We start from the raw sequence: 18869 nt of genomic DNA on the forward strand, positions 1-18869 counted from the left end.
ACGTAGAAGTGCTACCTTATAGACCATGCCAAAGGCTCCAGTTCCCAGAATCTTGACTCTCTTGAGCTCCGTTTCCTTCAATATTCGCAGCTGAGCTTGGTTTGGTGCTGTACCACTGGGTGTCAACGGCTCCACCAACTGCTTGAACAACCAACACTTAGATCAGTCACAACTTTTGAATGCACAAAAACATAGAGCGCCAAAACAAGCTCTTAGAAGTTACATTTACCCATATTTTCAGTATGAAGTTTGTTTATGCAGTAGTCATTAGGCCTCAGGAGGGAAAAAAAGATGTTACTGGATATTTAGAGAGTAAACAGTTGTGAAGGGAACCAAGCTGGTGAAGATGAGAGGGGTAGAGAAGAGGGAAAGGTTGAAAAAGATGTATAGAGACATAATTGCTTAACGCAAAGCGGCATTTGTAGTTTCATTAGGGCTGGAGGTGGTTTGAAGTGTGTATATGGCATTCTTGGACTTGTTCAGTAGCTTATGTTTATAATAAACAGATTTCAGACCTGCATACGATAAAAGCCAGTGTTTTTTAGTTTATATGAGCACTGGGAATTGAAAATGTTAATTATTATTAATGTAAACACAGTGGTGTGGTGCAGGGGTTTTGGATCTGACAGGAAACCAAAAGACTGCAGGTTGAAAGTCCATTAAAGTTGATCCATAAGCTACTATTATTAAGCCTATAACTGGAAAACGTAAAGTAAATAAATTTAATACATTCTACCATTATTTACAATTTTTTTATACTATTCCAAAATTGTTTAATGTCCAAACGTATTCTGTTCCTACTGACACAACTAGATTGCTAAAATGGTAAACATCAAAATAAAATAAAATAAAATAAAATAAAATAAAATAAAATAAAATAAAATAAAATAAAATAAAATAATTGTAAATTATTAAATTGTAAAAAAGTATAATAATAATAATAATAATGATTATTATTATTATTATAATTATTATTAAAAAGTTATGCAACAACAATTTACTCAGTTATGGAGTAGAATGAATGATTATATTTGGGGTGAACTATTCCTTTAACACCAGGTTTCTCCAAGGGAATTGTCCCTGTAATAAGTGCACCTAATAAATTGCTTTGAAAAAGTATTTGCTAAATGACAGCTTGGTTATTGTTTTCCTAAACTGAGAATTTAAACCCTTGATAGCAGCTAAAATAATAGTCTTTAGTCCTTGGATGCACTGTTCTAATTTATGTGAAAGAGAAGGAGGAATCTCCCAGCACACCCTATACAAACAGTCCACTCAGCACTTTCAATCTTAGGTAATGGAAAAGACATTTTTATAGTGTCATTTTAACAATCTGTATATGTGTAATTGTGGTTACCCATTATTCAGGACTAACTGCTAATTTAAGTGCCCAATCACAGCACAGAATGAAAGGCTGTCACTTTGTTTTATAGAAATGCAGCATGAACACACACAATGTGGAGCTGTCCATCTCTGTGGTGCTGAAATCCAGCATTCAGACTGAGCATTAGAGGGAGCTGTCCATCTCTGTGGTGCTGAAATGGAACATCTGTCAAACAAATAACAGTTTTTTTTGTTTGTTTGTTTGTTTGTTTGTTTTTTTTTATGTAAAAGGAGAGTGTATAAGTAGATCAATATTTTTATAAAGCTTTAAGGAATGTTTCAGGTTTAACATAACTTTATCAACAGAATTTTAACTCATTTAAGCAAATAAAAAAAAAAGAGAGTAATGCACATTTTTTTTTTTTTTTTTTTTTTTTTTTTTTTTTAACACTGGGTGGTCTAGATCTCCCCTTATCTTCTTCTTGGCAGAATTACACCACTTTCTGCTTGAACAGAGGCCTCAGGTTTGCTAAAACGGATTTCAGGATTCTAGTGCGTGAGTGTCTCTGTCAGCTTTTGGGTACCGGGCATCTTCTCAGGCTGACAGCTGTCTATAACACTGATGTTCCACCTGTAAATTATCCAAACCAGCACAGACAGGCCATGTTTTTTAATAGGCTGCACAGTCATTCAGGGCAACAAGGCTATGCATTAACCCAACAAACCTGCCACGCATTTAAGGAAGGTCCTCCGTTGAATACTTTATGGGCTGTGTGCTGGGGAATTTTTAAGCATGCAGCTCAAGAAACGAAACGAATAAAAAAGCTGTGGACAGGGAAGGATTTTGATGCAATGTGACAGACAGAAGATATGATGCATAATGTATGGAATGTTTCTGTTAGAGTCGGTGCTTACTGATTTAAGCAAACTTATATGAGAACAGGCCACTCTCACCTCAGTCTCCAGGAAACGGCGTAATGCCCTCTTTTTCTTAATGCTCTTTCGACGGATGTAAACGGCCACACCCAGAGCTATGATGACCATCACAAAGAGACCCCCAATTAACCCAGCTGCAATCAGAGGAGTCCTGGAAGATCGTAGGACAATAAATAAGTTGTACGTTTAAATTAAATTAAAATTAATTATTAAAATGTAATTATTTAATTTAATTTTTTCAAATACTCTTTTTGTGCATATTTTTTTTTTTTTTTGTAAATTGCCCTAGGCAAAAGCTGCATTTGTGCAAAATCTTACCTGTCCAACATGCCAGTACAGTCTTGTACCCTGGGTCCAGTACAACTGCAACACAGAAAATTATATAATAATTTCTAATGAATAAATCTGTGTTACACTGCAACAGATATATTGATAGATATATTATAGACATATTATTGCAACAAAATGAGTAGACAATCCTAAAACTCCTAATAGGCACATACTTTACGGTTGTGTTGATTTATGAGAAAATAGGTTTCAATGTAATGAAAATGTTACAATTAAAAAAATAATACTAACAGTAAAATTGGTTAAAATTGAATATGCATATATTAAATTAAAACTAAAAAAAATAAATAAATAAAAAATAGAATTTCTTATATTTTCCATGAAACCCTTAACGTGACTTTTACTCCCATGGAGACTGTTAGAATTACAAATCTACTCAAGCTATGTTAATAATTTGGCATATTCTTAGGTTTTAGCTGAACCTGATGTCCAGTGTAAAATCTGGGTCCTGCAGCAAAACCAATTGTGAACCACTGATCTAGGAAGTCAGGAACCTGTTTTCTCTGCTCTCAAATCCCTGAGGCCCAAGTGTCTAAGACTGAAAGTGGTAACCACGACGGCTTTACCCGCATGGGCAATTAGGTTAGTGCTCTGGGCATATTGTGTTTGATGCAGTTAAAGAAGGGAAAGAAGCTTACAAATAGATTTAAGTGCAAACACAAGCAAACAGTCATACCCCTGGGTGCAGTTGGGGTGGCAGGGATGGCACTCGTTGTTGGTCTCAGCATATTTGAAGATGAAGCTGTTTGCTCCCTGCAGACCATCAGGGCATTTCTCCACACAGTTGGGTCCATCTTTGAGATTCAAGCACTTCACACAGTGATCTGGACCCTGTAATGGGAGATGAGAGAACGATGGAAGATTAGGAAATGAAAAGTGTCTCAGGAGACTAAAGCACAGTATTAAAAGTGGAAAGGAAACATTTAATAAAACAAGCACAGTAATATCATTTCAAGGACGCATCAATTATTTTGTATCCTTATGCTTTTCCTAACATAAAATATCTTATGAAGTTCTAAAGGACTTTTATATTCATAGATCCTTAAAATAAAATAAAATAAAATAAAACAAAACAAAATTTTGAACTTTTGAACAGCAGTGCAAATCTATGGCTTTTTTCTTTTTTTTTTTTTTCTTTTTTTTACCACCTCTTTTACCGTCCTAAAAACAAAAATCGTTAAGTCCAATTGTTAAGGAAAGTAGCAGCACTCCTCTTTTTTTTTTTTTTTAAGACATTACTTTAAGTAAAATTCATATTTATAACACTGATGCAGGATATTTGGGACATGCTATGCACTAGAGTTTAATACTTTCAAAAAAATATATATTAAAGGTAAACACCACTAATAAACAACCTCTTTGCATCAGTAATATGCAACTGCATGATACAGCATGGTTAGCCAAGCCTTGCATCATCTGATACGGTCTGAGGATGATACATTTTGAATGAGGCTACAGACAGGATTTAATTTTGAGACTGTAAGTGGATAGCTTAATTTGTTTCTAATCAATATCACTCCGTTTCACGTTATATGCAGTCTGGAGTTATGATGAGATGAGGACGCAATCGAGTCTGTCAGAAATCTAAGGGTTTTTTTGTTGTTCCGCATCAAGGTTATTAAGTTTTAATTAAAGCAAAAACAAAATCCAGTAATGAAAATAGTCTCAGATGGCTTTTAGGTTCATACCGGGCCATGGCAGGTCAAACTTTTCTCTCCGGCTTTTTCACACTGGCTGTCACACTCAACACAAACCGAGCCATTGGCATACTCTCGAACATCCCTAGAACAGATAGAGAACAATTTGTTATAAGCCACTCTAGTCTAATACATTCTAGTGTACATTTTTAAAAACAAGTATATGCCATAAAAACATGTTTGTTTGACAAATATGCACTGTTTGCATGGTATTACAGGCCTTTGTACACACTGACCAGGGGGTGCTGTGAGTAAAGCCAAATCTAGGTCAATTAACTAAACAGACATACAAGAAAAGCAATACAAATCCATGAAAGTGGAAACAGCTTAAGGAGCTGTCAATACGAATCTCATTTGTTTCTGCTGTGATAGTTTCATTGAGAGTATTCGAAAACAGTTTCCAATGAGCAAAGAACAAAAGTCGATGAAGACCTGAAGGCAGTGTCTAAGATGTGAAGAAATCAAACCTCATACCAACAATATAAGTACTAAAAAAGGGACACCGCAGGTTTCATTCCACACCAAACACCACCCAGCCAATGCATGAGTCTCTATCTGTATATATAAGTTTAAAAATGTTTTTGCTCTAAAAGAGGTTCATTTGTTAGGGCAGCATCTCAATCTTTGTAATCCTGAATTCAAATTATTACCATTTCATTTTAGGATTTTTCTCCACATAGTGGACTTAAATGGGAGTCAACGGGCTGAAGGTCCAAATCATAGTTTCAATGCAGCTTCAAAGGGCTCTACATAATCCCAGCCAAGGAATAAGGGTCTTATCTAACAAAATGATTGGTCATTTTCTAAAAAAAAAAAATTAAATAAAAATGTATATAGGGTACAATAGGGCTACAGGCCCACATTAAGAAAAAATGTGCTATTTACTGCAACTAAAATGTATAATTGCAGAAAAAATATATATGATGTATTGAACAATGTTGTATTTGTTGTATACGTTGTATTTTACATTGTATTTACCCCTCACACAGGGTAAAAGGCACACGGTATTAATACAAATACTTAAGCTAATAATTTTGTTGTTTTTTTGAAGGAGTTAATACTTGTTCAAAACAATCACTTTAGCAAAGTTTGTACTATTTTCTGCTTATTTTGATAAATAATAGAATTACTTTTTGTTCAATAAATATACTGTCATTAAAATATGTTAATATAAAAAATGTATTTTAAAATACATAAACAAAATCATTTTAATAAGTAAAGATTCTGAAAGTATTGAAGGAGATCCAATAATAATTGTATATATATTTACAGTAAAAACAACAAATGATATTTTATTATATGATATAATTAATAGCATATGATGGTTTCATTCTAAACATGGTGAATATCTCTAATATGGACACCCAACATAACATAAGATATTTACCATCTGAATCTAACAATGTCATGTCAACAAATGGAAAAGTCAGCCTTCTATTAATTATCATGGTGATTACTGTGCACATTTAGCCCCAACAGCTTTGTACCCCAAATACCATACTTTTACATATTCTTTTGTTATTTAAAAACTGTTAAACAAAACTGAAATTCATAAAGAAAACCTTTGTCTCAAAATATATACATTCATTTTAGCAATTCTCATTTGCTACTTAAATCTACAACATTTTAAAAACATAAAATGTTACATCAAGTAAGCACAGAATTAATTTTGTGCCGCTGCGCATGATCGCGTTAATGATCAAACAAATATGCATGTGCATCTTGAAAAACGAATGTTTTGGAAAGTGCTATGCCACATTTTTGTGCCATCTAGTCTGGTTTAGATTTTTACCTTTTACGGGGCACATTTAGCCCTGTTGTACCCTATTAAACTAGCTCTGCAATGCACATCCACGAATTCACAAATTACATAATCACGTTGGAAAGGCAACGCTTGGTTAGTTATTCGTCTGTGTACTTCGGTTCAAAAAGTTAGGTCAGGGTGAAAAACTCCAACACTCCAACATCTCCAACTTCAACATCATTGTTTTGCCTTTTTTTTGTAAACAGTGTTTGACTTTTTTTTGCCTGTTCACTTTGTAAACACTGGCTCAGTACTTCCACCTATGTCATGCGTTACCTTTCCAACATGACTACTTTATGCATGAAGTCGAGCTAGTGCGAGATGAGCATTTGTGATTATAACATATATGAAATGACCAATCGTTTCACTAGATACGTCACTTATTACTTCACTGGAATCGTGTAGAGCCCTTTGAAGCTGCATTGAAACTGTAATTTTGATCTTTAACCCACTGGCTCCCATCGAAGTCCACTATATGGAGAAAAATCCTGGAACATTTCCCTCAAAAACCTTATTTTCTTTTCGACAGAAAAATATGAACATTTTAGATAACATGGGGTGAGTAAATTATCAGGAAATTTTATTCTGGAAGTAAACTAATCCATTCTTTACTCATTCTTGAATGCCACAAACATATATATGGCATGTGCAAACAAAAGATAGCATTGGACATTTTGCCTGCTCATTTCAAAGCCTGTTTCCAAGTCTCCATGTTATTTTCTTTCAGCCTGCCAGAAAAGCATGGGAGTCTGTCTATTCCTTTGAGTTATAAATAGCATTAAAAGCATTTTGATCCCTTGATCTTGATAGTCTGATCATGATAGTCATACTGCAGATATATCTTTAGAGCCAGCGGCCCGTCTGAACAAATCTGCATTTGAAAAACACATTCACACTAAAGCAACTGCAAGCTAAAGTGTTTTGATTTTTTTTTTTTTATTTACTTTAATTTTTTTTATTTAAAGAAAAACAAGAACTTTGATGAAAAACAAGTTCTACCTCAAAAGATTTGTTTGTGCACATACCCATAATACAGGTTACAGGACTTGACACATGTTCTTCCTCGGCTGAAGTATTTGCACGAGAGACATTGGTCTGGACCGGGACCCCAACATCCTTCCTCTGAACACAACGGATCACAAACCATCAGCTCTTTAGCTGGAAAAAAACACAGGCACAAACAGAAAGAAAACACTGCAATTAGTTCATTCATTTGGAACTTAGATGTCTCCAATGTCTCCATGATATTCATGAAATATTCATTACTCAAATGGCCTTCCAAAAGCTTGTCAAGTTTCTTGACATGCTTTAAAAGGCTACTATTTAGCTATTAGTTACAATAGCTATTACATTAATTCTATTACTACAAATAATTCTTGACACGTAATGGTTTTGTTAGTACTTGTGACAGTGTTATTTTACCTTAAAAACAGTCTATGTTTTAAATTCCCCAGCCACATATGACAGAGATTATTCCTCCTTAATAGGTTTTGCAAAACATTGTTCTTCATTAATAAACACACTGCATGTGTGTGGAAACAGTGTGGGCATCTGTCTGGGCTGTTGGTCAGTTGCGTAGATCAGTCGCTTTGATCGATGGTGTGGAAAAGAGGCTAATGAATGAGCCTGCTAACAGAGCCATTGATCCCTCACGTTACAGACTTATTATCACACTAATTACATCCAGCTTGGCGGTGTGCACTGGAAATGGCTCTCCGTCTGTTAACGTTTTCATTAGCCCCACAAGTTTAACTTTCACAAGTAACATCTTACTTCAGTGGCCTATTTCCAGTTTATAGGCTAGTCTTCAATGACAGACTCAGTTTGTGGGATAGACAGTTAAACAAATATTAGAGCTCTGTGGGTGTGTATATGATAAAAAAAGCCACATTTTTGAGCTAAAGTAGTGAGAGTATTGAGATTTTTTTTTTCTTATGCTTATCAAGGCTGCATTTATTTGATGAAAAAAATACAGTAAAAACAGTAATATTGTAAAAAAGTTTTACAATTTAAAACAACAGTTTTCTATTTGAATATATTCTAAAATGTAATTTATTTTTGTGATGCAAAGCTGAATTTTCAGCATTATTACTCCAGTCTTCAAAGTCACATGATTCTTCAGAAATCATTCTAATATGCTGATTTGCTGCTCAAGAAACATTTCTTACTATTATAAATGTTGAAAGCAGTTATGCTGCTTAATATTTTTTGTGGAATCCATTTTTAAAGATTCTTTAATTAATAAAAAAGTTCAAAAGAACATAATTTATTTAAAGTAGAAATGTTTATTTAGATTATAAATGTCTTTACTATCATTTCTGATCAATATAATGCATCATATCTGAATAGAAGTATTAATTTCATCACAAAATCTTACTGATCCAAAACAGTAGTGTTTATCAGTGATATGTACTGTATGTGTGGTATGTACACTGTTGCTCAAAAGTTTGGGATCAGTAAGATTTGCTGGTTTAATGGTTTTTAAATATGTTTCTTATGCTCATCAAGGCTGTTCATTTGATCAAGAATACAGAAATGTAATATGGTGAAATATTTTTATGATGTAAAACAACGTTTTTTATATTAACATACATTTAAATTTTGTTTATATCTTTAATTAAATTTGAATTTTCAGAATCATTACTCCATTCTTCAGTGTCACATGATCCTTCAAACATCATTCTAATATACAGTGCTGGAAACAGTTGTGCTGCTTAATATTTTTTTTGGAACCTGTGATGCATTTTTTTAATAATAAAAAGTGATAGCATAGATTTACATTGTTAGAAAAGATTTATATTTTGAATAAATGCTGATCTTTTTAACTTGGTATTTATCAAAGAATCATGAAAAAACAATCACAGGTTCCAAACAAATATTTTGCAGCACAACTTTTTACAGCACTATATATAAGAATGATGTTTGAAGGATCATGTGACACTGAAGAATGAAGTAATGATCCTGAAAATTCAAGTTTAATTAAATCAGCATATTAGAATGATTTCTGAAGGATCATGTGACACTTAAGACTGGAGTAACAGCTGATGAAAATTCAGATATTTGCATCACAGGAATAAATTATATTTTAAAATATATTAAAATAAAAAACATTATTTTATATTGTAATAACATTTTGCAGTTTTACAGTTTTTTTCTGTATTTTTAATCCAATAAATGCAGCCTTGATGAGCATAAGATACTTCTTTAAAAAACATTAAAAGTCTTACTGATCCCAAACTTTTGAGCAGTAGTGTGTTTTATATCTAAATATCAAATGTACATACTACATGATCACTCACGTAACACATTCATGTAAACTTATATTAAGTTGCAATACATTAAAAACATCTATATTAGACTACATATTGTATCAGCTTAACTCTAATAACTGTATACTAAAATAACTGTCTTATATATATATAACTAATGTGAGTTACAATAGCAAAACCACTTGCTTTATTATGGCCATGTAAAATTAAACTGCATTTTTTTAAGCAAAAACACTTGAATAAATTTACAATTTGTTAACACAGAGTAACAATAACAGAATAAAAATATGTCATAATATTCTGTTTACTCATAGCTTGAGCAGAACTGCAAGTGTATGATTTTCTTTTTCCACTATATCAATGACAATATTCAATAAGACATCATAAGATACAATTAAATTTGTTGTATTTCTAGTGGCAACTAAATTACAGAATCTGATCCTCAGTTTTCAGTCTAATTAAAGTCTATTTAGAAATTCGCAAGTCTGATATGGAAGCTTTTCAAGCAAATGTATCACTGTAGGATGCCAAGTTTTTTATTCCAGCTTCAAACATGACATCTTACTTAGAGGAAATCACAGTTACTGAACAGATGGAGGTGTAGATGAGAGCTGAGATTGAACAGGACTCACTACACTCTCTGGGGTCCCTGTTGTTCTTGATCAGAGATCTCTGGGTGCTGGTGCGGAACAGACTGGTCCAGTTCACCGTGTTGTAGAAGCAGAGCTGGCTGTTGTTGGTCATGTAGACGTTACCGGCGCTGATCTCTTTCAGAGACTGGAACTTCAGCGAAGAAATCCAGCGCTGCTTCAGGATCAGCAGAGAAATACCGCTGAGAAAACAAAGACGCAGAAAGCAAATTCAGCTGCATGTTAATGCAGCATATAATTGAAGACGTCTCTGATAAATGACAACAATGCCACAGGAACTATTTTAAGTGCCACATCTGCAGGGAGTGAACATTTTTCACTGTGAAACAAGGGAATTCTTAGAAGTAGTTAATGAGGACATTTCTGAATATATTACTAAAAGAGTATTTAAATCATTTAGTGTATGAGCAAATCTGTGAGTCGATTCAGCCCAAAAACTGGACAGAGAAAGTACTCTTGGGACAACAACAGGGACTTGCCAACCCTCTGAAAGTACAAAGGCCTATTCGATTTCATTAAACTAGTCCAGCAGTGGATTTTGGACATCGTTTTGTGAGCAAAACAGACTTTACTCATGGGTATCACCAATCTACCTATATTTCAGCCACTTAACTGTGGCACATAGCCATTTTATTTAGTCATTTAGCAAAGGGTTTTGATTGAGAATAAATATAAATTAAATACTAAATACTAAAATAATTAAATATATTAAATACTTAATTATTTATTATTATTTATTATTATTATTATTATTATTATTATTATTATTATTATTGATGATGTTTTTATTAATACTATCAAATTTAATTAAAATAATTAAAACATAGTAGCAACATAATAATAGTACACAATTTAATTTAAAAATATGAAACACAAATCAACAACAATAATTATAGTAATAATTATAGTAGTAATAATAATAATAATAATAATAATAATAATAAATGTAATTAATTAAATTATTTAATAATAATAATAATAATAATAATAATAATAGCAAATCTAATAATAACAAAGCATACACATACAACATCAACAATTATAGCAATAATAATAATAATAATAATAATAATAATAATACCACATGTAATTCATTAAACTGATTTAACAACAATAATAATAATAATATAAAATTTAATATCAAACACATACAACAACAACATACATACACAACATCAACAATTATAGCAATAATAATAATAATAATAATAATATCAAAATGAATTACAAAATATTATAAAAAAATCTAACATTTCATTAAATTTATTCAATACTTTTTGATATTTTTTGATAGTTTTGATAGTTTTATTATTTTAATGTATTTTAATTTATTATTATTATTATTATTATTATTATTATTATTATTATTATTATTATTATTACTATTATTATTATTACAATTGTATTTATTTAAATAATTGAAATAGTAGTAGTAATAATAATTGAACAATTTAATTTGATGATAATAATAATAATAATAATAATAATAATAATAATATCATCAAATTTAATTACAAAATATACACATGCAACATCAACAATTATAGCAACAACAATTGCTACTACTACTACTACTACTACTAATATATATTACTTGACTATTTTTACTTTATACCTTGTTATTTTTATTCTTATTATTTTGTATTGTTGTTATCTTTAATACTATCAAATTTGGTTAAATAATTAAAACAGTAGTAACAATAATAGTATAATAATAATAATAATAATAATAATAATAATAATAATAATAATAATAATAATAATAATAATATCAAATGTAATAAATTAAATGTTAAAAATAATAATATCAAATTAAATTAATTTAAATGATTACAACAATTAATAATAATAATAATTATTATTATTATTATTAGTATTATTATTAGTATTATTATTAGTATTATTATTATTATTATTATTATTATTATTAATTATCTCAGTGAAATGTAAAGTAGTATATATATATATATATATATATATATACACAAATGCTTGTATGTACACAGCTGCAGGTGATGATAATGACTTGTAATTAGTATTTTGTGATAATTTACCTATAAAGGGAGCGACCTCCAATGGTGGCAAGGTTGGAGAAAACGCCAAGATCTGTCATGTTTTCCGGCCAAGACTGAATGTTCAAGAAACCTGTGAAAACAAGGAACAAATAAAAAATGAATTCATGCTTTTAAACACCCTGAAAATGAAACAGATAAACAAGTTTGTTACTATGACAGCAGACATTGGCTCAGGATATTGCCACAGGTCCAGTGAGTACAATATTATTTACTGCCTGTCTGACAGTATAAAACGACCCCATTACACCGAAATGAAAGTATATTAAGGGAAATGATTGCGCTAATTAAAAGAACCAGTTCCATTACCACCGAGCATCATTTCTTCAGATATGCACATTGTTTTAATTATCCGTTTGTTGTCTCGTATTGGGTGAAATGTGTCTAAACTGAGGGTACTCCAATGGCGCACAAGAGAACAGTTTCCGAGTTTCATTTTGAAAACGTTGCTTTGCTGCTTCACTCCATTAGCTATTTGGCACAATCATAAGAAGAAGTTGAAAGTGACAAAAGGCTTTTAGCATGACTCATAGTTCATTCCTGTGAGGCTTTATAAACAAATAAATATCGCGCACCGCCTAAAGATAAGGATTTGTGACATAGAATATTTCCCAACTCGAAGGATAAAAGTTAATGTATGAAGAAATAAAGAAAGTTAATGGTTTACGCAAGGCTACACAGGTTTAATGGGCTGTCATGTGATGGATGGTGACTGTCGCTCACCTGTGATCTCTCTGATGGTGCGGAATACATTTAACCGATCAGGGTCTAGAGCTTTAATGCCATGAAACATGTCCCTGTTATAAATAAAAACACAAAACAAGCCAGAAAAAGGGTTATGTATGTGTGTGCACGTGCATATGTGCTCACTTCTGCACCAGTTTCAGAAACCTGCTTTTGATTGCTTAAGGCTGCTTTTAGGATCAAACACCATGTTCGCACCTCAAGCCAAAGAGCCTAATGATTAATTTTTGTGCAAATTAGATTTTTATTGTGAGGTTGTTGGCCCTAAATATTAGACCTAAATGCATAAAATACCTTTATTTATTTAGGCTTTTATACTGCATAATGCATTACATTACATTGTTTTTGCAATGCATTTTTTTTTTTTTTAATAAAAACAAAATTATTTAGAAAAGATTATGTAGGTTATACAGGCCATAAATAGATAAATAGACTGGACTCACCCTTTAATGCCTGTGATGAGGAAGATGAGGTTGCCGTTGATCTTGGTGCAATTGACAAACTTCTCAATGTTGCTGGAATCTACGGTTTGAGCCATTTGAAGACTGCCAGTACCTATACCATCACACACTGAATACATAAAAACAACCAATTTAACCAACATTTACCATTTATACAACACAAATGAGGTCAAAAACTTGGTTAAACACTCCTGAAAGGTGCTACTCTCCAATGTTGTTATTGCTAACTAAAACCAAAAACTAAAACTCATTTCCATTAACTGAAATAAGTAAATAAATATTAGATGAAAACATGTTGCCTTGCAAATTAATTAAAGCAAGTTAAAGTATTAAAACTAAAACAAAAAATAAATAAAAACTAAATAGACATTTAAAAAAAAAACAAAAAAAAACTAATGAATAACAAGTGAAGAAAAAAATACAAAACACTGAAAATTTAAAAGTACACTTATTCAAAATATTAATAAATACTACAATATCATATAAATAATACTTAAATAACACTACTTCTTCTAGTTCCCTTTAATAAGACTCTAAAAAAAATGCATATATTTAAAGGGGACATCAGAAGTCCATTTTCCACAACTTGGTATGATTCTTTAGGGTCTTCATGAAATGTCTGTAACATACTTTAGTTAAAACAACACAACTATGCTCACAGCAAGTCGTTTAGGTGCATGTCTCTTTAAATGATAATGAGCTACAGTTGCCCCGCCCCTCTCTTCCACGGGGCGTATCGACAGAGATTGTCTTACTATAGGAAGATGAGAGGGTCTGTCTTACTTACTATTGGAGAAACTGTAACAGCTAACTTGGATCACACGTTTCTTATTGGCCAATCACATTACAGCCTTGACGTCACTGAATTTCAGTCAGAGTTGTGCGACACTCATAGTTCAATCCAAAATGTTGTTTGGTGTAAAGCATGTTGAAGATTAGCAGATAGGCTGTTGATTCATTAAATGATAAGCCGTTTCCTCTAAAAAGCTGTTTATTCAGCGTAGTGAAGCCTCTCTTTCATTGATATCCATTCAACGAAAACAGCCTCTCCAGTCTCTCTCTGGTCTCCTTTCCCACGTACTGCCAGACTTGAAGCGCTAGCTTTAGCCGTTACACTTTTTTCATCTAATGGTTGCAGGCTTGCCATCTAGTGGCTTGGGTATCGACACAAGACATGTGAATTGCTGCCTTGGAATTGGTATATGACTCGGAGGTGGTCTTATTCAAATAGCTAGCTATCTACGTAGAAACCGGCTACAAATTGAAGCAGCGTGCTGGATGACACAGTTTTACACTCAGAGAGACCATAACGAAATGTCCGCATGTTTTCTTTTCAGCTTTTCTGAGCTGGCAAACATGCCAGAAACCTAACTAAATGCAAAAAAAATTATAAATAATTTATCCGATGTCCTCTTTAACATTCTCAAAGACATGTTGACATACATTTTTCCTTTGTAAATGAGGTGAAACATCGGCTTGATCATATTTCACTGACAAAAAAGAGTTATTCAAACATCAACCGAGTCAATTTCCCCCTCATTGTGAGCCTAATTATAATCAAATGCGAGTCATATTGAGATTGACTAATATGACCCAGTTTGGCACCTGGGCCTGTTATCACTTATGCTTATTTTGTGGTCATCCCTCATCAGTCTTTTCTCTATTAAAAAACAACTGACAGAACAGGCCAATAACGTGTTTAGTCTTCACATAATTCACTGTTTACATATAATATAGGTTTACAGTACCCCTGCTTTTTAGACTCTGTGAAACTAGCAAAAAATATTCATAGCTGGTTAATGCTGGTTTGGCTGGTCTATGGATAGACCAGAAAGGTATTTTTAGTTGTAGCTTAAGGGAGTCTGTTGGAGACACCAGAAGACCAGCATACCATGCTGATGACCAGCATCCAAAACACTAAATATGCTGGTCTTTTCATTTCAGAGACAGTCTAAAAAGGGGGGATTGAACTAATGAAAGGAAACTTAATGGGAGAAAGCATAATGCTTACTTTGGTGGATGTAGGAATAAAAGTCCAGCCTTTTAGCTGAATAATGAACTGCTTTTTGATCGTGTTTGTTTACTCTCAAATGTGAATATGCATTAGCCGGTTTTTATATACTTTTTTTTTATTTTTTTAAATCAATCCTTTTATTCAGCAAGGATGAATTAAAATGATCAGAAGTAGCAGTAAAACAAATATAATGTTACAAAAGTTTTCTATTTTGAATAACTGCTGTTCTTTTGAACTTTCTATTCAAGAAATAATCTTGAAAAAATGTACTGTATAAAAAAATATATATATGAAGCAGCACAAATGTATTCAACACTGAAAGATGATCAGTAAATCAGTATATTAGAATGATTATGATGGATCATGTGGCACTGAAGACTGAAGTAACAATGCTCAAAATTCAGCTTTGCATCGCAGGAATACACTACATTTTTAAATATATGTAAATATAAAATAGTAATTTTAAATTGTAATAATATTTAACAATATTAGTGTTTTTACTGCATTTTTGATCAAATAAATGCAGCCTTGGTGAGCAAAAGAAACATCTTTCAGCAACATTAAAAAACCTGAATGATAGTGCACATGACACTAAAGTCCATACAAGAACTACAGTACAACTTTGTGAATATCACTGACCTTTTGGACAGATGTCAGTGCATGGGATGCACATCTTGATGTGATTTTCCTCCACCTCCATCTTATTGCTTGGACAGGCTCTGACACAAGAGCTGTGATCCACCACAAAGTTATCTAAGTTCCAGACAGCAGAATATTAAAGTATTAATGAGACAGCTGTGCAATGATAGTCTGAGGTGAAGAAACATAATGTCTCAAATTGGAAATGGAATCAGGCCAAATCGTTCATATTTTTTCTCCAAGAAACCTTACTTACGTGGGCATTTCTTGACACAGAAAGCTCCATAGGTGTACTTGGCATTGGGATTGTGCTCAAGCTGGAAGGTTGTTGGATTGTAGACGAATGGCTGAGGACATTGTGTCACACAGGCCCCGCTGTCATTAAAGTTGGTACAAGCCTGAGAATAAAAAAACAGTCTTGTAAGTACGTGGTCGATCAACAAAACATAACTATAATGGAGAGACGCCTCTGCAGAGCTGGCAGTGTTTTCAATATATATTAAAGTACAACATCACCACGAAACTACTTTAAAAACAAAGCGAGCATGCATTTGTCATTACATTTATTACACTATTAAACCATACAGAATGAGAAAACAATACAGGAAGATGTTGACATACGAAGCAATCCGTGTCTTTGGGTCCGAAACAGCCTCCTGCACATTCACGGTGGCAGCAGTTACTGACGTACGGACCAAAACAGCGTCCATCACACTGCTCCGCACACACTGTTTTTGTCACTGTATAATTATGAATATAGATGGAGAGAAAGAGACAAAAATTATTTTCTCGCCAAAAAAAGTAAATAAATGGGCCATTATTTCATTTGTCTTCATTCTAAAAATAATGCCAATTCCTATATCTATCTATCTATCTATCAATCTATACTGACCAAAATTATAAATGTATCACTTTTGTTTTTGCCCCCATTTTTAATGAGCTGAGCTCAAAGATCTAAGACTTTTTCTATGTACACAAAAGGCCTATTTCTCTCAAATATTGTTCACAAATCTGTCTAAATTTGTGTTAGTGAGTACTTCTCCTTTGCCGAGATAATCCATCCACCTCACAGGTGTGGCATATTAAGATGCTGATTAGACAGCATGATTATTGCACAGGCGTGCCTTAGGCTGGCCACAATAAGGCCACTCTAAAATGTGCAGTTTTATCACACAGCACAATGCCACAGATGTCGCAAGTTTTGAGGGAGTGTGCAATATGGCATGCTGACTGCAGGAGTGTACACCAGAGCTGTTGCCCGTGAATTGAATGTTCATTTCTCTACCATAAGCCGTCTCCAAAGGCGTTTCAGAGAATTTGGCAGTACATCCAACCGGCCTCACAACCGCAGACCACGTGTAACCACACCAGCCCAGGGCCTCCACATCCAGCATCTTCACCTCCAAGATCGTCTGAGACCAGCCACCCGAACAGATGCTGCAACAATCGGTTTGCATAACCAAAGAAATTCTGCACAAACTGTCAGAAACCATCTCAGGGAAGCTCATCTGCACGCTCGTCATCCTCATCGGGGTCTCGACCTGACTGCAGTTCGTCGTCGCAACCGACTTGAGTGGGCAAATGCTCACATTCAATGGCATCTGGCACTTTGGAGAGGTGTTCTCTTCACGGATGAATCCCATTTTTCACTGTAGAGGGCAGATGGCAGACAGCGTGTATGGCGTCGTGTGGGTGAGTGGTTTGCTGATGTCAACGTTGTGGATCGAGTGGCACATGGTGCCGGTGGGGTTATGGTATGGGCGTATGTTATGGAAAACGAACACAGGTGCATTTTATTGATGGCATTTTGAATGCACAGAGATACCGTGACGAGATCCTGAGGCCCATTGTTGTGCCATTCATCCACGACTATCACTTCACGTTGCTGCATGTTAATGCACGGCCCCATGTTGCAAGGATCTGTACACAATTCCTGGAAGCTGAAAACATCTCAGTTCTTGCATGGCCAGCATGCTCACCGGACATGTCACCCATTGAGCATGTTTGGGATGCTCTAGATCGGCGTATACAACAGCGTGTTCCAGTTCCTGCGAATATCTAGCAACTTTGCACAGCCACTAAAAAGGAGTGGACCAACATACCACTGGCCACAATCAACAACCTGATCAACTCTATGCGAAGGGGATGTGTCACACTGCATGAGGCAAATGGTGGTCACACCAGATACTGATTGGTTTTTGGACCCCCAGGACCCACCCCAATACAGTAAAACTGCACATTTTAGAGTGGCCTTTTATTGTGGCCAGCCTAAGGCACAACTGTGCAATAATCATGCTGTCTAATCAGCATCTTGATATGCCACACCTGTGAGGTGGATGGATTATCTCGGCAAAGAAGAAGTGTTCACTAACACAGATTTAGACAGATTTGTGAACAATATTTGAGAGAAATAGGCCTTTTGTGTACATAGAAAAATTCTTATATATATATACCTTTGATTAAACATGCAAAATATAGATTCATTTTAATAAATAAATAAATACATAAATAAATAAATAATTAAATACATTTATTTGAGAAATAATTTCCTGGAAATAAAAATTAAAAAGTTATTCAGCGCAGCATTTGCTCAAAATTCACTCCAAATTTAAAAAAACAAAAAACAAAAGTGCATTATCCATTTCCAAAAAAACAGACAAACAAAAAATCTACTGGAACTGACACAATTTCGCAAGGCAGGCATGATTTTGGCCGATGCTGATCATCTCCAAATAGCCAAATATTTGCAGTTAACTGTGAGGCTGATGTACTGGCCATGCACATCATATTCTTAGCCTATATCTATAAGGTAATGCCATAATTCAGTTAGATGTTTGGGTGATATACTGGTATTCAATCTGTATACAAATGCACTCTTTCTGACAGCTAAATTAGTCAAGTGAAGCAGTGTG

The 18869-nt window shown here is 33.6% G+C and overlaps 1 protein-coding gene across 1 annotated transcript in view; it reads right to left on the reverse strand.

Annotated features, from left to right (window-relative positions):
* Positions 1-18869, reverse strand: part of erbb4a (erb-b2 receptor tyrosine kinase 4a) — a 184333-nt gene that overhangs the window by 27067 nt on the left and 138397 nt on the right. Inside the window, exons 6-18 of the mRNA XM_051118003.1 lie at positions 16579-16697; positions 16214-16355; positions 15958-16071; positions 13287-13413; positions 12823-12896; positions 12082-12172; positions 10010-10209; positions 7134-7266; positions 4296-4389; positions 3284-3438; positions 2578-2622; positions 2278-2410; positions 16-138 (exon numbers count right to left, since the gene is read on the reverse strand). Of these exons, the coding sequence (XP_050973960.1) occupies positions 16-138; positions 2278-2410; positions 2578-2622; positions 3284-3438; positions 4296-4389; positions 7134-7266; positions 10010-10209; positions 12082-12172; positions 12823-12896; positions 13287-13413; positions 15958-16071; positions 16214-16355; positions 16579-16697 (1550 nt within the window). The remainder of the gene's footprint in view (positions 1-15; positions 139-2277; positions 2411-2577; positions 2623-3283; positions 3439-4295; positions 4390-7133; positions 7267-10009; positions 10210-12081; positions 12173-12822; positions 12897-13286; positions 13414-15957; positions 16072-16213; positions 16356-16578; positions 16698-18869) is intronic.

Source organism: Labeo rohita, chromosome 1 (genome assembly GCF_022985175.1).
Source record: "Labeo rohita strain BAU-BD-2019 chromosome 1, IGBB_LRoh.1.0, whole genome shotgun sequence".
NCBI lineage: Eukaryota > Metazoa > Chordata > Actinopteri > Cypriniformes > Cyprinidae > Labeo > Labeo rohita.